General features: G+C 39.5%; 1 protein-coding gene across 1 annotated transcript; it reads right to left on the reverse strand.

Moving 5' to 3' along the window:
- Window positions 1-314: 314 nt before the first annotated feature.
- Window positions 315-21,101, reverse strand: TASL (TLR adaptor interacting with endolysosomal SLC15A4). The gene is made up of 3 exons (XM_003807127.5): window positions 20,869-21,101; window positions 19,986-20,097; window positions 315-3,594 (listed from the first exon to the last, which is right to left on the reverse strand). Exon 3 carries the CDS (start codon window positions 3,591-3,593, stop codon window positions 2,688-2,690), a length of 906 nt encoding a protein of 301 aa, XP_003807175.1. The 5' UTR covers window position 3,594; window positions 19,986-20,097; window positions 20,869-21,101; the 3' UTR covers window positions 315-2,687.
- Between the last annotated feature and the right edge of the window lie 727 nt (window positions 21,102-21,828).

Genomic DNA, 21,828 nt, shown 5'->3' on the forward strand with positions numbered 1-21,828 from the left:
TTCAAGTTAAATAAAACTGAACTCAAAGCCAATTCCACTATTTACTGTGTGCCCTTGGACAAATTATTTAATTTCCCTGAGCCAGCAGGCTCATCTGTAAAATGGGGATAATAATAGACATTTCACCTCATAAGATTATTATAAGAATTATGTAAGATAATTCTTGTAAAATTCTTAACATGGTGCTAGACACAGAGCAAGCAATTAGTACATTGCATTTATTATTGTGATAGTTTTAAAACAGTGAATAACATTTCTAATAATTATTTCAAAACCAGATTTCCTTACACAATAGCATATATTGTGAAAAAACGTATATCCAAAATATATATATATATCCATTCACTCTACAAATACAAATACTGCTAAATGCAGAGGATTGCTCCACCCAGATTGCTCTTTCGGGGTGACGAGCTCATTCCCCCAGTAGCTGCTTGGAATTTGGCTGCTGAAGACACAGTCGATTCCTACTTTGGGGATTGCCCTCCACTGAACTGCCTAGGCTAAGGTTACACTCCGCTCCTTGTAGATGCTGGAGTATAAAAGCTGACCCTCTTGTTTCCATTTGTAACCATTTTGAAGGGTCACCCTAGCTCCAGGGCTCCCTGTGAGATGGGCGGAAGCCTCTGTGGAAATCTCTTCTGCTTCCTTCACTCCATCACAGACATTGTTCCTTCCCAAGACCACTCCTCAAGGAACTTACCAATCTCCATCTCAGAGTCTGCCTTCCCAGAGAACCTGAATTAAGCCAAGTAACCACTATATGGACAACGCACTACTGTTAGGCAGGGTTGGCAAGCTTCTTCTGTCAAGGACCAGGCAGTAAGGGTTTTAGGCTTTGGTGAGCCATATTCTCTATCACTTTTACTCAACTCTGCCATTCTAGTGTGAAAGCAGCCAGAGACAACACATAAACAAATGGGCACTGCTGTGTTCCAATAAAAACTTCATTTTATGGACACTGAATTTGAATTTTATATAATTTTCACCCATCACAAAATACTGTTCTTATTTAGCTTTTTTTTTTTTCAACCATTTAAAAATTGGAAAAACCATTCTTTGCTCGTGGGAGTTCAAAAGCAGGCAGCAGGCTAGATCTGGTCAATGGGCCGTAGTTTGACAATCCCTGAGCCAGAGGAAAGATGCGATGCAGAGCAGTGAAGCTACTATTCTAGTGAATGAGTTTACAGAATTTGATATCATGGGACCCTACAGCTTGTAACCTTGTTCCAAGGACATGGAAGACCCCTTCCTGGCTCCAGGTCAAGAGGGCATGGAGAAAAGGAAGAGGTGAAAAAAGGGAAACAATAAGATTCATAATTTCTTTCTTTCTTTTTTTTGAGATGGAGTTTCGCTCTTGTCGCCCAGGCTGGAGTGCAATCGTGCGATCTTGGCTCACTGCAACCTCCACCTCCTGGGTTCAAGCAATTCTCCTGCCTCAGCCTCCCAAGAAGATGGGATTACAGGCGCCTGCCACCATGCCCGGTTAATTTTTGTATTTTTAGTAGAGACAGGGTTTCGCCACATTGGCCAGGCTGGTCTCAAACTCCTGACCTCAGGTGATCCACCCGCCTCGGCCTCCCAAAGTGCTGGGGTTACAGGCATGAGCCACCGCACCTGGTCTCATAATTTCTTTTGAAGCTTAGTACCAAGAAAATCAAACACAGCAAAATAACACTAAATGGTTTAGTGCTATGTGGTGTTTTTCATTTAGACAACTTCATCTCTACCAGGAAACAGATGTAGGAGATTTGAGTGGCTGTTTTGTGGCTGTGTCTGTAACTAAGAAACCATTCAAAAATAAAAACACAATTATAATTTGTTACAGTTTTAATATTTACAAACAATATACCTTTAAATGATCTGATACAGAATAAACAAAGGAGAGATAAACATATTTTGAAAACTGTTTGACCCTATCTTTCTACCCAAATATAGCAGTCTTCTACAGTCCATCTCCTTCAAAAAGAAACAAGTTGGATGAATTTATTTGGGTAACAAATATATTCTTAACTCTTTACCCTGAAACCTTTTGACTTTTTTTTTTTTTTTTTTTTTTTTGAGACGGGAGTCTCACTCTTGTTGCCCAGGCTGGAGTGCAATGGAGCGACCTCGGCTCACTGCAACCTCTGCCTCTCAGGTTCAAGCGATTCTCCTGCCTCAGCCTCCCGAGTAGCTGGGATTACAGGTACCCACCACCATGCCCGGCTAATTTTTTGTATTTTTAGTAGAGATGGGGTTTCACCATATTGGCCAGGCTGGTCTTGAACTCCTGACGTCAGGTAATCCACCCACATCAGCCTCCCAAATGCTGGGATTACAGGCGTGAGCCACTGCACCTGGCTACCTTTTGGCCTTTTTGTTTCATCTCATTTGACTGTCTTCTTTTTTAATTCCTATGTTTCTTCAAATGAATTAACCTTTTCTTTTTTGATCATTTTTATTTTTGCTTCCTTGCTGTACACACCTGTCTTTGAAATCATTCCTTATGGCTCCTCTTACCATATTCCTTCATCAAGTGTAATATTATGAGATTTCTCCATGATTCACACATGACTTCCAGCTGATCTTTACTTCTCTAGCCCTTAATTCCCCTTCACTAACCCCTCCTGCACATTCTCAGAATAAATGGATAAAGTGTTGCTTCATGTTTAAGTAAATGAGAGACAGTAATGGAAGCATCCTCTCTATGGATTTACATTGCTATACTGAGAAATATGGAGACTAGGAGTGCTAATTTCAGTAATTTCAGTTGACATCAATTGCAATAGGCGGCTAAAGACTATATCTCTGGCTTTTGAGGTCTCCAGATTCTTCTCTCTAGACATTTGAAGACTGATTTGGTCTACACTTGTCATGATGAGTTCAGACGCCAGAATCTGGGTAGGAGAACTGTCATGAAACACGGTGTCCATAATGTACTGTTTATATAACTCCACAACCTTCTGCTCCAGGTACTCATTCAGCACTGCATTAGAAATAGGATTCTGCATTTGCAAGCTGCTTTTCTCTTTGATGCTTGTTATTCTCCAATAGGATGAGTACCGCTGGATAGGTTTTTGGGGAAAGTCACTGGGCTGAGTAGAAATGGAATCCTCCATGGGTAAAGGAATCTCAGATGACTTTAGCAAAGGGCCATATTCAAAACTGCTCTCAGAGGGAAAATCTGTTGTCACTGAATTAATGGCCATCACCTGGCCCCCTGCAATCTGTAAGTCATTATAATTCTTGCAAATACTTTTGCAAGAAGATGGAACCAAGTAGGTCTCTCTGCTGGCATCTCTACATATTTCAACTGCAGCCAAGTTTGGGCTTTCAAACACAGGATTGGGGTTTGTCTGCAGCACTGTGACTCTCTGACTTCTGCTATGTTGGCTCTCTCTTGAATGCACTGAAGAGATAAACTTGCCAGATGATTTGCAGCTCACGTAGAGACTTCTGACTTGTGTTTCATCCACAGAGGAATAGGAAAGGGTAGCAACAGAATTTGTCTCCTCTTCCTTTTCCCCAGCCACCTGCTCATTATAAGAGGCACAACTCCAGTGGATGTCATTCCAGTACTCAAGTCCACTGAGATACCCTTCTGACAGCATTCTGGAAAGAGAATTGATGAGTAAGAATGGGGAAAAAGAATACTGAAATTTTAGAAGTTGGCACTTGATATATCAAAAAATAAGGACAATGAATAAATTCACTTTATTCATTCACCAAGCTCGTACTAATTGTGTGCCTACTGTGTACCAGGACTATGGCATGTGCTAAGGATATAAAAATGAAAAGCACACAATTCCATCCTTCAGGAAGTTTCCCACTATAGGAAAAAATCAACTAGATCTAAACAATTCCAACATTGTATCACTGAGGATTATAATAGTGATAGGTAAAAAGGAAGTACGGGGGTGGGGGGGTCCCTAACTTAGGCTGGGGCAAAGGGGGAGAAGTCACAGGATGTGTCATAGGGAAGGTGATATTTCAGCTGAATGCTAAAGAGTAATTAGGAGTTCCAGCCATAGGAACAGGCTTATAAGATAATATGGTGGCATGACCTACTCACCACATACAAAGAAGCTGAGCACAAGCAGAAGGAATTGGGAAAATAGGCTGAAATTGGATCGTGAAGAGCCTTGGCAGTCAGGCAAAAGCATTTACATTCTGCCCCATAGGAAATGAACAGTGATCTAGAAGTTGCAGATTGGAGAGAAACATGGCTAGTGGATTATGAGCAAAACAATGAGAAAATCTGTGGCAAATTCTACTGAAAACAAGTGCTGTGTCTTACTTAACTTTGTATTGGATCCCTAGGAGCTAGCACAGTTATTTGCATTTCTACAGAGACTCAAAAGGTATTTGTTAATTTGAGTTAAAGAATTTTCAACAATGACATGGTATGAAATTAATTTGTGCTCAACACATCATGAAGTACCACAAAGCCTACCCTGCCTTTGTATCCCAGAATAAATTTCCTTCTCTCTCCCTCCCAGTTCTCAGAATACATCCTGAAAATGTCTCTGTATCTAACTGATGTGTTTACCTCCTAGTTACCAAGGAGCTTTCCTGACCATAGACTTTCCCCACATCTGCCTCCCCTCCCTACCCCCAGCAATTGTCACTGGTCTAGAGTGGCTAGAACAGGCGAGAAACCAGCAGCTGCATTTTCTAAAAACAGAACACACTGGCATTCCCGGCACTGGGGCAAAAGGCAACAGCAAGGAAAACTGGTCCTCTTGGGCCTCGAGAGCTGGGCTTCTGAAACAGACCTGTCAACTTGAGCCTGAACTTGAAATGTCAAATAAGAAAAGAAGGATTTTTTTAACCATACATAAAGGTCCTTTTAAAAATTGTTAACATCTCTTTTACATTCATGTAATTATTGTTTCCCAGGTAAATAAAATGTTTCCCTTTTTTAAAAATTGTATAAGGGTAAGATAGTAAATTTTTTTTTCTCTTTTGGAACTATTCCTGGTTTATTTAGCAAATCTCAATTTTTTAAATGTTTACTATATTCTGGGCACAGTTATGTGCCATGAAGACACTAAGCTAAAGGTCTTCAACAAATCCATGAAGTAATTTCTGTATGCTGAACACACTTATAAGGATTAAAAAAAAAAAAGTTGTCCTCTCCTTTAAAATCTATGTGAAGTTCTGCCCTCAAACCTAATATGCAGGTGAAAAGGCCAATCTTACCTACACGGAAAGATAAGAAACAGAGAAAGAGTTTATCATAAAGAACTAATGGGGATGCACTTACTTCCTGGCCCTCAACACCCTACCCCCACCTAGGCTTTAGCTAGGGCATTCTGCCTTCAAGTCCTCAGAATATCATTGTGGAAAATCAGAGCATAAACGATCGTTGACTTTTGAGTATCTAAATGGGCTTTAGAAACTCCTGGCAGAAATAATCGTTTGGGAGAAATGACTTTTGAGAAACCATAACCTGAGCTTTTACACCTCAGAATCCAGAACCATGAAGGACTTAAGGCATAATATTTATGCACTAATAATAAACTTAAGTAGACTGAGTCCCCCATGGAGGGAAAAAGTATGTCTCCAGAGAGATTTGGGAGCCAAGAGTAGACAGGTTTGCAAAATTATCTCATGCCCGGCATGGTGCAGGAGCAGAAGGAGAGACAGCCACACAGATCACCTGGGCAGGCCGGCATGAGGCTGCCTCATCAAGTCTGCTCACACATCAGCATGCTGCTGAGAGCCTCAAATCCTGGAGAAGACCTACAGTTGGGGTGGAAAGATCGCAGACATGATCTCCATAGACTACAAACCAGGGACCAGATGAATGGTAAGTTGCCATGGATACCAGTATGGCTACATGATGACAACCAAAGATATCCCCCACCCACTCCCATCCTCAGCTGACCCTATGGTTTTATATAAACAATCTAAAACTTAGACGCACATCCAAGGAGGAGGGAGCCCTGAAGTGATTGAGGAAATCCTGATTGACAGTGAGTACTTTCCCACCACTCTGGAGAAAGTGAGCTCAAAAAAGATATCCAATTGAGGTTGAAGAAAGCAAGGATCCCTAGGAAAGATAGCAGAATAGGCACATGCATGTATTTTTTCTTCCTTTCCAAACTTCACTAAAACAACAATAAATGGTTTTTAAAAAGGTATAATACACACACACACACACACACACACACACAAATACACACAAAAAAAAAACAACAGGAGAAGAGACCAGTACAACAACATTTTAGAAGCTGAGAAGCAGGAGATTGAGGATTAATGACAGGAGACCTAAGAAAACTGAATCTTACAAGAGCCATGGTGATATGGTTTGCTGTGTCCCCACCCAAATCTCATCTTGAATTGTAGTTCCCATAATCCCCACGTGTCGTGGGAGGGACCACGTGGAGATCATTGAATCATGGAGGTGGTTTCCCTCATCCTGTTCTCGTGATAGTGAGTTAGTTCTCACGAGATCCAATGGTTTTATAAGGGGTTTTCCCCTTCTCTGGGCACTCATTCTCTCTCCTGCCACCCTGTGAAGAGGTGCCTACCACCATGATTGTGTTTCCTGAGGCTCCCCAGCCCTGCGGAACTGAGTCAATTAAACCTCTTTCCTTTATAAATTACCCAGTCTCAGGCAGTTCTTTATAGCAGCATGAGAATGGACTAATACACATGGGGAAAGCGAAGAGCCAATCTGACTTAAATTCCCCTAAATGTTGAGGAATTGGTGGTACCAGATGCCTTTTTGGAATGAGAGTAAAGGGGATATACCTAAAGTAAGAAATATCGAAAATCTATTTAAAAAGCAGTCAGAAACCCAGATCATCTTTCACACCTGGCCATGCAGCCAGGTGACACTCCCCATCCTTAACCCCAAAGAAAAACTTGAAATGTAGTCTCTAAAGAGTGAAACAGAGGGTCTCTGGAGTAGGGAATACCAGTTGAGGGTAAAGTTACTGAATTGATAATAGATCAATTAAATAAACATACGCATATTTTTGCTGAGATCCATGACCTCTCTCCCCTTACTCAGCTCCAAGAATGCTAGCAAGAGGAGTATCCACCTTCTAGGCAGGATATTCGGAAGAATGTTTTGGGGAATCTGACTTGTCTGAGAAGAAGAGCAATTGACATCAGAGGTTCCCCGACTCAACAGGCAACCAGATCATCCTTTATTTAAGCCCACAATTAATAGAGCCTATTGAGCTTTTTGGATCTTTATCCTTAAGTATGAGTAGAATTCTGAAACATCTGAGGAAAAGTCTGATATGAGAAACACCAAAATAGTCATTTGGAGGAAACAAACTTAGGGTAGGGTGAAGGAGGTGGCAGATTCTACCATCAATATTCTTAAAGAGTTAAGGTATAATATAATCATGAATTACAAATTGGATGCTATAAAAAAGAAGAATTCTGAAGCTGTTAGAAATTAAAAATGATAATTTTAAACCTCAATGGAAGGATTGAAAAGTAAAGTTGAGGCAAATTATTATTTTGAAAGCAGAACAAAATTACAAGATGGAAAATAAAACTAGAGAGGACCAGTCCAGGAGATCTATTATCTGAATAATAGGAGGTTCAGAAAGAGAGACCAGAGAAAACAGAGGAGAAATTCAAAGACACAATTTAAGAATATTTCCCAGAATGGAAAGACATAAGTTATCAAAATAGTGAGTGAAAATCGATCTATACCTCCTCTCATGAATGTGAAATGATAGAACACTTGGGACAAAGAGAAGATCCTATAAGCTTCCAGAATGAAAAAAAGAGTGACAAAAAAAGACCAAGAACCAGAATCTTCAGACTTCTCAACAGCAACATAAGAAACAATAAGACAATGAAAAAATGTCTACAAATTCTGAATTTTCATTCAACTAGTTATTTTCAACCGAGACCAAGTTATCAATTAAGTATGATGATAGAATAAATATATTTCTAGGTTACAAGTCTCAAATAGCTGATTTTCCAAGCACCTTTCTCAGAAAGTCAATAGACTATGTGCTCCACTGAAAGGAGTAAGTAAAACAATAAAATGGAGACAAAGGATACAGGAAACAGGAAATCCAGCACAGGAGAGAAACAAACAGCCCTTAAACTAGGATAGCCTGAGCCCTTGTTCTAAACCCTGCAATGTAAAGGGCCTCACTCTGGCCCTCCTTAAGTTGCACCTCTCCCAACAGGGTAAGGAGTTCTAGAGTCCAACATGATGGGAGGCCACCCAGCCTCTATACTGCTGCCTTCTATCTCACACTTCTAGTATTCAGGACCTCAGAATTCCCTGCTCAGATGGCAGACCCAATTACAGAGTCTGCACAGGCTCCTCCCCAAATCCATCATGATTAGGGCAGACTTGGGGAAACTGAACATGCACACACCTCTAGGCCCAAAAGATGATGAAGAGGTGGTTTTTAGTGAGGGCTGTAGACAGAGCTTAGGTGTATGGGCTGAATGTCAAGGATAGCCAGGACTGGGAAAAGAAGATGGAAGGGCTGAAGACTGAGGCTCCCCATTTTTTGTCCTAGGCCCAGAAGTTGTGAAGAGGAGACCTACCCATGATGACAGTGAAAAGACATTCCGGGATGAAAGCTGCATATGTAACAGGCTTAAAAGGCAACCAGGCTGATTAGAACAGATCGGAAGGCTTCTGAAGCTAAAGATAAAATTGAAGACAACTGAAAAGGTCTGACCATCATGAAATACAATTTATACAATTGACTACAAACTTTGGGGATAAATTAGAAAAAGCTAAGCAAATGAAAAATCTAGACCAGCACTGTCCAACAGAGCTTCCTGGGATGATGGAATGATCTATATCTGTGTTGTCTAAAATGGCAGCCAATAGCCACATGTAGTTATTGGGTACTTGTAATATGGCTAAGGCAACTCAATTTTTAATTTAATTTAATTTAAATTAATTTTAATTGTCACATGACTACTCTATGGAACAGCAAAGACTTAGAAAATAGTGAAGGTGATAACATAAAATTTTTAAATACTGAAGATTGCTAATTATAACTGCAGTATTTTTTTTGTTTTTTTTGTTTTTTTGTTTTTTGAGACAGTCTCACTCCTTCACCTAGGCTGGAATGCAGTGGTGTGATCTCGGCTCACTGTAACCTCCACCTCCCGGGTTCAAGTGATTCTCGTGCCTCAGCCTCCCGAGTAGCTGGGACCACAGGTGCACGCCACCACTCCCAGCTAATTTTTGTATTCTTAGTAGAGATGAGGTTTCACCATGTTGGCCAGGCTGGTCTCGAACTCCTGACCTGAAGCGATCCACCTGCCTTGGCCTCCCAAAGTGCTGGGATTACAGACATAAGCCACTGCACCCAGCCTATAATTACAATTTAAAGTTCATTGGTTGATCGCCATTATAGCATACTATGACAGTTATTTTTAGCATACTAAAGTAACATCTGAGTAATTAATTTGTTTCTGTATTCCTTTCAAGGGATGTCAGAAAGGAGCTAACAAAAGATAGTAAAGCCAGGCCAGGCGTGGTGGCTCATGCCTGTAATCCCAGCACTTTGGGAAGCCGAGGCAGGTGGATCACATGAGGTCAGAAGTTTGAGACCAGCCTGGCCAACATAGTGAAACCCCGTCTTTACTAAAAATACAAAAATTAGCCAGGCATGGTGGCGCATGCCTGCAATCCCAGCTACTCAGGAGGATGAGGCAGGAGAATCGCTTGAACCCAGGAGGTGGAGGTTGCAGTGAGCCGAGATTGAGCCACTGCACTCCAGCCTGGATGGCAGAGTGAAACTCTGTCTCAAAAACAAACGAATAAAAAAAAGAGAGATGGTAAAGCCAGAGCATAAACTATTAGATGTTGGGTAATGAAATGGGATTAGAACACTTATTTGAGACTTTTTTTTGTTTCATTATTTTGAAACAAGGATGATATAGAATTTCTTTTAAAGTTTTTTAAATGCTTCTATTTGGAGAAGTCTGGAATGCCTGTGTGAATTGTTCAACGAAAAATTGTAAAGATATTTTCATTTTAATTGTGCATTCTTTTAGGTCATCTCTGAGGTGACAAAAGTGCTATCCAATAGAACGTCTTGAAGTGATGAAAATGTCCAATATCTGTGCTTTCCAATATGATAGCCAATAGCTGCTTAAAATGTGGCTACTGTGACTGAAATTTTAATTTGATTTAATATAATTTAATTTAAATAGCCACACTTGGCTAGTAGCTGCCATATAGACATCACAGATCTAGACAATTATAATCTCCAATTGATAATGTTAAGAAAGTTATGTAGCAGTAAAGCCAGGCACAGTGGCTCATGCCTGTAATCCAAGCACTTTGGGAGGCTGAGGTGGGAGAATCACTTAAACCCAGGAGTTTGAGACCAGCCTGGGCAATATAGGGAGATCATATCTCTACAAGAAATTCAAAAATTAGCCAGGCGTGGTGGTCCCAGCTACTTGGCAGGCTGAGGTGGGAGGATCGCTTGAGCCCAGGAGTTTGAGGCAGCAGTGAGCTGTGATTGTGCCACTGCACTCCAGGCTGGGCAACAGAGCCAGACCATGTCTCAAGAAAAAAAAAAAAAAGAAAGAAAGTTGTGTTGTGAAAAAACAAAGCAAAACAAAAACAACCCATGGTCTACTATATGGCTGAGTTATAAATAGCTTTTATATAGTCATGATAATATAGCACATGATAATATAAAGCACTGAAAATAGATCTAACTCAATTTAAAATATAACCACAGGGTGACCATGAAGTCAGTACACAAAGATAAAATATTTTTATCATATATGGCAGAATATCATGTATATATAAAATACTATTTTAATGTACATATAGTACAGTGATACCAATAAAAATCATCCTAGGCATTTGCCTGTGAGTGCAGACTAGGCGGCCACTCCGTATAGTGAGAGGAAGGGGACAAAGTTGTATATCCTTGGTGAAGCCAGGGGAGGAAGGAGAAATAAATCCTCCTCTTCATGATGACAAGTCAAGAAATAATGCCCCAAACTGAAAAATCCAAAAGTTGCAACACAGCATGCTATTTAAAGAAATGATGGTAAATATCAAGTAATTAGTTAAGGGAGATAAAAGTAGTTGCTTCTGGAAAAGGAGTCAAGGACAGCAGTTTTTCATAACAAACTTCTCAGAATTATTTGACCCAATTTATGTGCAAGTATAACTGTGATTAAATTTTTAATTAAAATAAAAACTAAAGATAAATATTTTAAAGTAACTAAGGGCCAGGTCCGGTGGCTCACACCTGTAATCCTAGCACTTTGGGAGGCCAAGGAGGGCGGATCACCTGAGGTCAGGAGTTAGAGACCAGCCTGGCCAATATGATGAAACCCCATCTCTACTAAAAAATACATAAATTAGCCGGGCGTGGTGGCAGACGCCTGTAATCCCAGCTACTCAGGAGGCTGAGGCAGGAGAATCACTTGAACTGGGGAGGCGGAGGTTGCAGTGAGTCGAGATCGTGCCACTGCACTCCAGCCTGGATGACAGAGTGAGGCTCTGTCTCAAATAAATAAATAAATAGTAACTAAGGGGGTGGGGGGAGAAGAAGATGGCATTTCCTGTACAGCTGTTTGTGGTTAAAGATATTGCATATTCTAAGGGTGAAGAAGAGAGAGAGATGACTGTGTGACAGGTTAACCTTTATTTGGCCCTACAGACAGAAAGGATTCCAATGGGCAGTGAAAAGAGGGAAAACATTGCAGACAGAGGAGAGAAGGGCAATAAAAGTGAAGAGGTTTGTGTTGTCAGTTTCATGTGGGTCAGTAACAGACACCAATGTAGGTGGGGTGCAAGCATTGTTTGTCAGTGTCATGCTCACCTAAGAGCCTTTCTTGAAATGTCCCAGTTTGCCGAATCCCCCCTTTAGGACCCCTTATCCCCATTCAGACACACCCCAAGTCTCCCACTATTTATCTTATTTTTCTTCATATTAAACAATCAACCCTAACAGAGTCTTCTTTCATTGTATGCAGATGAGTTTTATAAGTACTCCGGATAATCTCCACACTCCTTCATAACAATGAAGGAAAAAGGCCTAGAATTTTATTTTGAGTACAGTAATGGGCCCCTTTTCCTATTGGTTGTCAACTGAGAGGTTTGCTGGTATCTTAATTCTGGCAGAATAAGAACCCTATCATTCTGATGTGTAGGACCCAAGACAGACCAGTAAAGTGGTGGGTCTGATGACGGAAAAGCAGAAAGTGCATCCTAGTGTCTAGGGATAGACACGTCCCCAGCAAAAAAAAAAAGGAAAAAAGATTTCTGAGAGGGAGGAGTGGGAGATAAGGTCAGGTCAGGGAGGTAAGTTGGGTCATCCAAGACTGAGTACATTTGATTCATCCTGTAGGCACTGCAACGTTCTGGCAGGTAAGGAAGCTGATTCACCACATGATATAATATAGCAATAAAGTGCAAAATTAATTTCAGCAGAGTGAGATTGGTATTAAGGACCCAGGTTAGGAGGCTGCTGGATTCATCCCAGCCTGAGATGACTGGGACAGGAACCAGGAGGGAGGTAGGAGAAAAGAAAGAGAAGGAACGCATTTGAGAGACCAAGACCCCCAGACATGGAAGTGAAGGAGAGAGAGGAGCCAAAAGTAACTCTGAGTGTGGGTGTGTAGGGGAAATGGCACCATCATTGACCAAAATGGGAAGATCAGGAGGAGCTGTGGAGGAAGCAATGGGTTTAGCTTAGCTCTTCTTGAGCCTGACAAGAGATAGACTGTCTGGGTGCAAGTGTGTAATTGTCCATTGGAAATTCAGGTAGGCAGCCCATTAGAGAAGCTACTTAAAGTCCACAGTGAAGTCACCTTCCACTTGCAGGCAGTAGGAATTTATATTGGGGGCTTGAGGAGCTTTCTAGGTTTGTAACTTCTTCTATGGGGAGCCTACCTGGAACAGTACAAGGAGGAAGGAGCAGCAGCAAGGGTTTTGTAAAGACTACAAGAGCTTTGGATGCATTGAACAAGTCACATTTTAAAAATCTATATTCGGGCCGGGCACGGTGGCTCACGCCTATAATCCCAGCACTTTGGGAGGCCGAGGTGGATGGATCACAAGGTCAGGAGTTCAAGACCATCCTGGCCAACATGGTGAAACCCCGTCTCTACTAAAAATACAAAAATTAGCTGGGGGTAGTGGCGTGCGCCTATAATCCCAGCTGCTCGGGAGGCTGAGGCAGGAGAATCACTTGAACCCAGGAGGTGGAGATTGCAGTGAGCCCAGATAGCGCCACTGCACTCCAGCCTGGCAACAGAGCAAGACTCTGTCTAAAAAGAAAAAAAAAATCTATATTTGAAGGCAAAATTTAATTTCATACTCATTCAGGCAATATACATATGTGGTGTATATATATAAATATATGTATGTTACCTAGAACATCTCATCTACAAACGTCTTCCAGTGTCTTTTCCTTCACACTTAACAAATCATGGAGAATTGTATATATTTTATAAAATATATATGTGTGTGTACATAAATACTCTCTCTCTCTCACACACACACACACATATATATGAAGAGAAAGAGAGAGAGCACGCACTAGTATTTAAGAGACCAGAGTTCTCTGATCTTGTCACTAGCAGTGGTTTTAGTTTAGTTGTTGCCAGATCTATAAAATAGCTAACATAGTACTAGCTACAACCCAGATAATATTCTAAGTGCTTTTTATGTACTAAATTAATTGATCATCACAAAAAAACTCTAATATTTAGGTACTATTATTATGCTCATTTTACAGTTGACAAAATTGAGTACTGTCCGAAATCACCAGCAGTCAGGAAACAGAGCCCAAGTTCATGTTCTTAACCTCTCAGACACTCAACTTATCATCTGTAAATTGAGAATGTGGGATTAAATTATGTCTAGAGTACCAGCAAACTTTAATTTTGAATGAGATTATGAAGAATAAAGTGAGCATTAATCAGAATCAAAATTAATTTCTGAAAATTAGCAGCAGAGGGCAGCAGAGAGCACACTAAGGAGGCTTTTAAAAGACCTTTCTAAAGCTATGCAGAGTAATAATACATAAAACTTATAAACAAAAATACATATATTAACACATTTAATCTTCATAATTAATTTCCTAGTTTAGGCCCTTTGCTTCAATTCATCTTCCACTTTAATGCACTTAAAAGGGCCCATTCAAGGCCGGGTGCAGTGGCTCACACCTGTAATCCCAGCACTTTGGGAGGCCGAGGTAGGTGGATCACCTGAGGTCGGGAGTTCGAGACCAGCCTGACCAACATGGAGAAACCCCATTTCTACTAAAAATACAAAATTAGTCTGGCGTGGTGGCACATGCCTGTAATCCCAGCTACTCGGGAGGCTGAGGCAGGAGAATCACTTGAACCCGGAAGGTGGAGGTTGTGGTGAGCTGAGATTGCGCCATTGCATTCCAACCTGGACAACAAGAGCAAAATTTAGTCTCAGAAAAAGAAAGAAAGAAGGAAAGAAAGAAAGAAAGAAGGAAAGAAGGAAAGAAAGAAGGAAGGAAGGAAGGAAAAAGAAAAAGAAAGAAAGAAAGAAAGAAAGAAAGAAAGAAAGAAAGAAAGAAAGAAAGAAAGAAAGAAAGAAAGAAACCCATTTGGCCAGGCGTGGTGGCTCACGCCTGTAATCTCAACACTTTGGGAGGCCAAGGCAGGTGGATCACCTCAGGTCAGGAGTTTGAGACCAGCCTGGCCAACATGACAAAACCCCATCTTTACTAAAAATACAAAAAATTAGCAGGGCGTGATGGTGCATGCCTGTAATCCCAGCTACTCAGGAGGCTGAGGCAGGAGAATCGCTTGAACGGGGTGGGGTCATGGGCAGAGGTTGCAGTCAGAGGTTGCAGTGAGCTGAGATCGGGCCACTGCCCTTCAGCCGGGGCAATAGAACGAGACTCCATCTCAAAAAAAAGGGGGGGGGCCATTACTGCACCCTTTAATGCACCACTAGAATAAAGACAGCATTGCACATCACAATATCCTAAAATTTTAGAGTAGAGACATCAAGAAAAGTTAATTGGGTTTATTTTGACTGATTTTTGCATTTTTCTTAATAATTTTCCATTATTTTTGAAATTCTAATAAGATATCACTGGGTCTCTTCAAGGGTATATAAAAGGTACACTTCAAACAGATGTTAACATATTTGTTAGACTTGATTTCATCTGAGACATCAAAATTTAACCCAATGGATTACTTTAATTGTTCAATGATATTTTGTCACTTGAATTCTTGTTTCTCATCTTAGAGAAGCTATATATATATAAAGCTATATATATGTAAAGCTATATATATTACATATAAAATATACATATATAAAATGTATAAAATTCTCCCTGATTGGTTAGGCATGAAGGAAAAGACACCTGAGAATATTTGCAGAGGAGATGTTATAGGCAATTTTAGCCCACATTAATCATTAACAGATAGGGGAATGCCAAAATTAACCTTATGTGCAAATTCACAACTTAGAAATATGTGCTAAAGTGCAGTGCCTTGTTAAATCATTTACTTGCTTTTCAGAAGAAACTGCAATGTAAGTTCTCTTTCTAGATGAGCATTTAGTTTTTCAGAAAGCTGTTGTTATCACTTCTTCACATAGACACATTTTTGATTGATTTTTTGAAATCGACAGATAAAATTGTATGAATTTCTCATGTATAATATGGTATTTTGAAGTGTGTATATTGTGAAATGGCAAAATCTATCTAATTAACATATATATTAGCTCACAGTTATTATTTTTGTGGTGAGAATACTTATATTCAGTTTCTTATCATTTCTCAAGAATATGATAGATCATCAACTATAGTCATCATGCTGTACAAGAGATCCTTCGAACTTATTCCTTCTATATAACTGTAATTTTGTATCCTTTGAGCATGCTGATCAAAGGACACACTTTTAATTTACATCTAAACAACACAAGCGTGGAGTCAAAGAGAAAACCTAACGAAAGAAGAACTTTATAAGGGGGAACGTTTAAAACACCTAAGTTAGGGATCAGCAAACTTTTTTTATACAAGGCCAGAGAGTTAATATTTTAGACTTTGCAAATCATACAAACTCTGTTGCAGCCCTGCTGGCCTAGCAGGAAAGTAACCATAGACAATATGTAAACAAATGATTGTGTCTGGGCTCCTACTAAAGTTTACAAAAACAAGCAGGGGGCCAATTTGGTCCTGGACTGTGGCTTACCTACCCTTGACCTAAGTCAAAAAGCAGATGCAATAAATGGGATACGCATCATAATAATGACAGCTGTATGCCGAGTGCTTTCCAGGCATAGCCCTTAACCTTCCAACAACACTGCAGATTAGATATTATCATAATCTAGATATGATCATATCCTTTTAAAAATCTTTTAATTTTTTTCTCTTTATCATTATCTAGATTTTCCAAATGAGAAAACTGAGTTTCAGGTATGATAAATACCCCTTCCAAGGCCACACAGCTACTAAGTACTATAGGCAAGATTCAAGCCCAAGTTTACAAACTCCAAAGTGTGTGTTCTGTTCTTAGAACATATCACATTATTGTACAGGTAAGAGCAGTTAGTATCACGCAGTCATAATAACACGCAATTAGTCCTTCCAGGAAAAGGGCATCAGCCCTGATTCCATGTAGTAACAACAGCACTTGCCAAATAAAAGAAGGAAGGTGCAGTGAAGTGCAGAAAGGAAGGCTCCAGGGGAAAGTCAGCACTCACCCCAGAGGGGTGGCCCAGATGACTACACATATGTCCCAATTATGTATCGATGCTCATATGTCTTTGAGGAATACAATTAATTTATCCTCTTTTTTTTAATCTAACCATATGAACATTTTCCTAAACCATGACACTGCTATAGCCTGGCATCGCCTCATCTTTAATTTTGCAACCATCTTTCACAGGGTGATTTAATATTACAGGCTGCACGTGGTGGCTCATGCCTGTAATCCCAGCACTTTGGGAGGCTGAGGTGGGTGGATCACCTGAGGTTAGAAGTTCAAGACCAGCCTGACCAATATGGTGAAACCCTGTCTCTACTAAAAACACAAAAATTAGCCTGGTGTGGTGGCGAGCGCCTGTAGTCCCAGCTACTCGGGAGGCTGAGACAGGAGAATTGCTTGAACCCAGGAGGCAGAGGTTGCAGTGAGTCATGATCACACCACTGCACTCTAGCCTGGGTGACAGAGCGAGACTCTGTCTCAAAAATAAAAAATAAATAAATTAAATAAATAAACAAATAATACAGATCCTCTGTTTAAATACAAAACACTTCCCATCACCTCAGGGATAAAGTCCATACAGGGTAGGCCTGTGATGTGTGCTCCCTGTCTGTCTTCCTCATCTCATCTCTGCCTGTTCCCCACAGGACCCAGGACCCCAGTCATGCTGATCCCTTCCCAGTTCACCTGAGCCCCATGCCTATCCCAGGGATTTGTGCATTTTTTGTCTTCCGTCCTGAGAGTTCTGGTTCCCTATCCATCCTCTGGTCCACCACCCACAACCTTCAAGTCTCACCTCCTATGTTAACATTTCAGAACCCTTGGCCATCTACTCAGAATCATTGAATCTGAATTAGAAAAGGATTCTTGGCTCTTCTCTCCCCTACCCCAAGGTGCTCATCAGGATTGCATGAAACTTTAATAAAACAGAAAAGATAAATCACTGGAATAGTCTTTGGAAAGAAGGAAAAATTGACACGAGCAAAAGGAAAAAACAAGATTGAGGATTGGTGGGGAGTGTGGGAGTTTTGGATGATGAGGCAAAACAGATCCCGCCCCTTGAAGAACATTTTGGAGGTGTGCAAACTAAGACACCCAAAGAGGCTGGATTGAGATGGACGCAAAAACTATTAGTGGCCACACACAAATGGAGGCAATGGGATGGGACTGCCTTCCACCATCATGGGCTACAACATCTTGGAATTATAGACAGGAAAACATTTGTGATCTTGAGCCTAGCTAGCAGGGGTAGAGTTTGGCTTCTACCTGTCAACATGTCTGCTTACAGAGATATAATTTTTAAGAGTTTTGAAATAGTACATCTAAAGACACATCTTATTTTAGTAAATCATTTCTCTTGAGGGGCACTGAGGTTAGTCTTGCTTTTCCACTATGTGTAATTATTGCATATGCCTCCGTGAGTATTTCCACAGGCCAGATTTGGAGGAGCAGAATTACCAGATCAAAGCTATTGCCAAATTTCCTTTCAAGTAGCTTGGATCAATTTATTCTCTCACCAGCAATGTTTGAGATTGTTTTCGTTGACATTCCTTAGCACATTATTTTTTTTTAATTTTCCAATCAAATGAGCTAATTTATGTTTGTCTCAAATTAGAGAGTCTTGTTAAAATCATATGTAGGTCATGTGTTACTTTTTAATGCCTGCAAAACTCAAAATCCTGTATTTCATCTCTTTACCTCTATATTATATTACCCTATAATATAAATTCTAAATCCCATAATTCCATTGTAAACTTTTTAAGACTTTCTTGGTGTGGGGGACTTGCAGGTAAATTGCTGAAAAGTGATCACTGAAAAACTTGAATATTGTTTTGTTCATGATTTAATTATGATAATGTAACCAAATCTGTATTACATGTTCCAGTTTTTTTTCAGTGAATGATGCTAGACCTTCACCTAAACAAAAAGCTTCTTTAGGAAGGACCTCCCTGTATAAAATAGCATCTGCAGTTTCCTTACTCTTATCTTTAAAAATACCTGTTCCTTAGAGCTGGAAATAATCACTTAATCACATACCTTAGATTATATCCCTATTATTTCAGCTTGTATTGAATTTATTGATGAATGCTCTAAAATATTGCTCATTAATATTTCAATTTCTGTTACAAATCATATAATTTGGGATTATCTATTCTTGTATCAAATATGAAGCGATTCTTAACAAATTAATTTCTGAATGTATAACTTGATGGCTAAGATAATACAATCATAAATCAAAAGCCCTCTCTTCTTCATATTAATATTACCAAGTAAATAAATAATTTTGTGTTTGGTTCTGCTTAGATTCTTATGACCAAAGTTAATGGCTACTTCCAAGGACGATCTGATGTGTGAATTTTCTTAGTTCAGAAAATGTAAACTTTGGTGCAGAAATATTAGTAAATATATTTTATCATAGTTTGGATTTTTCTTTATACTCCTTCTTGATATATCATAAATTGAAAAATTAAACCTTTTGGATCATTTTTTGAATCACTTTCAATGTATTTTGATGCAAAATGAGAGGACTAAAAAAATAAGAAACCTATCATAATAGTATTGTACTGATATAAATTTCCTTGGTGTTATAATTGTTAATCATTGTTAATCATGTTAATTATGCCAATTTCATTAACATTTACTTAATTGTAGGCATGTCAACTACAAATGCAATGCAAGATTCTTGATTGGATCCTGGATTTAAAACATAACAAGATTCTAAAGGACATGTGGATAATTGGGAAAATTTGAATGTGTATCACATCTTAGATAATAGTATTGTGTTGATGTTATGTTTCCGTGGTGTTGTAATGTGTTATAGAAGACTGCCTTTATTTTTAGGAGATACATGCTCAAGAATTTAGGGGTGACATGTGTCCTAAAGTCAGCAACATACTTTCAAACCATTCAGGGAAAAAACTGTGCATATGTGCATGCGTGTGTGTGAATATATATATACACATATAGAGAGAGAGAAAAGGACAGGCAGAGACAGAGAAAGACAAAGCGAGAGAGAAAGTAAATGTGGCAAAAAGATACCACTGATTAATACACTTGATGAAAATATGGGTGTTCGTTGTACTATTCTTTCAATTTTTATATAGATTTGAAACATTTCTAAATAAAAATTGGGAGGGGAAAAAACCATATTTAGTTAATGAAGGCATATTTACATTGTATAATGTTTATTAAGAGCCTAGAGGGACAATATCTTATATATCTAAAATAATCACTACATATGTGATGAGAAATGTCTCAGTGACTTGATATAAATACTTCAAACATCATTTTGCTCTGAGATAATAGAATTAGTGTACTACCTTTGAATATCTCCAAAATTCCACTTATGATATGGATGTTTGACACAGACTTCAAATACTCTTCAATCCTCCAGAAGCTTCTCAAGCTCAGAAACAATCTTCTCACACTGACCTATGCAAGAAATGTTATAAAATATCAATATAAATATTCTGTCCAAACCAGGTCTATATTTAAGCACAGATTCATATGCGCAAGACAAAGAATGTTTGAGCGAGTCTAAAGATAATTCAAACAAAACTCCACTCGTACATGCGCTATCTTTAATACCAAAAGGGAAGCTTTCCCCAAATCACCCAGATGAAAGTCGAAAAGCATCCTCACTATAGATCGCATTCATTTTGAATACATCCTGCCACACAGAAAAACACTATCACAAGCTTGCTGAACTGAATAATTGAGAGTCAAATCCAAATGGAAAGGATTGTGATTGTTTTCGTCTCTAAAACTGCATCACCGTAACTGAATTCAAGAGCTGTGTTGTCCCTGCAAAACCCTGCTTAGGTTTTTAGGCCTTCTTTTAAAAATGCAGAAGCTAAACCAGTGTGGCAATTAGTGAAAGAGGACTGCAAAAATAATACAATAAATATTTGATCAGATCAGTCAAAAATTGTAGGTAAAAATATAAGTATTTTAGAAATGCTTAGAATGTGGACACGAGGAGGTAAGGAAAGGAAGTATTGGGCTTAATTTCTCTTTATTTTTCAACTCCACTGAATGCTTGTTTAAACTCCCACTTGTCTCTGATATGCTAAGCTAGAAAAGCATTTTAGATGTCATAAGAATGGATCAGCGCTCTGGTGATAAAGGGCTAAGAAAGCGTGAGAAGACAGATGACAAAAAATAATAGCTGAGTTCTAGGGTCCTTTGCTTTCTTTTTCTTACCTTCACTAACCAATCTGCTCATCTGATCCGGCAGAAACACAGCAATTGACCAAACAGAGAGATGAACAAGCCAGCCAATGCTCTTTCCAGAAATTTTCACAAGCCTTTCACTGATGAGACCAGTAGACTGAGCTGCTCAGTGCAAAGCCATTCTTTTTATAATTGATCCCATGGAAAAAGAGTTGTTTTTGTTCAAGTCTGATTTGTGCTAAAGAGGCAGTGGGAAGTCCCGGGAGGTGGGGAGGCAGTAACTGACAAAGCCACATCAAGCCACAGAATGGTGTTTCTTCCCCTTTTTCGAAAAATGAAACCTATCTACGAAACTGTCTCTTATTAAAATAGTTTATGGTTACACATTTTGTAAGAACCCTAGCAACAGAATTAAATTTCCTTTCTAGAAAAGTACATTATCTGGGATCCTTCACCCGAAAGAAAGCCAAAGTCACATATGACTTTAGGAAATTCTGTTTCATTACTAATCTATAATTTTTAAGAAGTATTATTTCTCAATGGTACTTATAATTTTTAAAAATGTAAATGAAAAAAATTTTCTCGGCCGGGCGCAGTGGCTCACGCCTGTAATCCCAGCACTTTGGGAGGCCGAGGCGGGCGGATCAGGAGGTCAGGAGATGGAGACCATCCTGGCAAACACCGTGAAACCTCGTCTCTCCTAAAAATACAAAAAATTAGCCAGGCGTGGTGGCGGGCGCCTGTGGTGCCAGCTACTCGGGAGGCTGAGGCAGGAGAATGGCGTGAACCCGGGAAGTGGAGCTTGCAGTGAGCCGAGATTGCGCCACTGCACTCCAGCCTGGGCGACAGAGCCAGACTCCGTCTCAAAAAAAAAAAAGAAAGAAAAAAGATCTCTAACATATATTGTTTAGCAAGAACTCATTTTCCAGTTTGTATTTTTAAGGAATATATGTATATACATGCTTATGTAATAGAATACTTCTTTTTAAA

Source organism: Pan paniscus, chromosome X (assembly GCF_029289425.2).
Source record: "Pan paniscus chromosome X, NHGRI_mPanPan1-v2.0_pri, whole genome shotgun sequence".
Lineage (NCBI taxonomy): Eukaryota > Metazoa > Chordata > Mammalia > Primates > Hominidae > Pan > Pan paniscus.

What these genes read in the sequence shown, in the direction of transcription:
- TASL (XM_003807127.5), bottom strand. Translation starts at nt 3,593, where the DNA reads ATGCTGTCAGAAGGGTATCTCAGTGGACTTGAGTACTGGAATGACATC.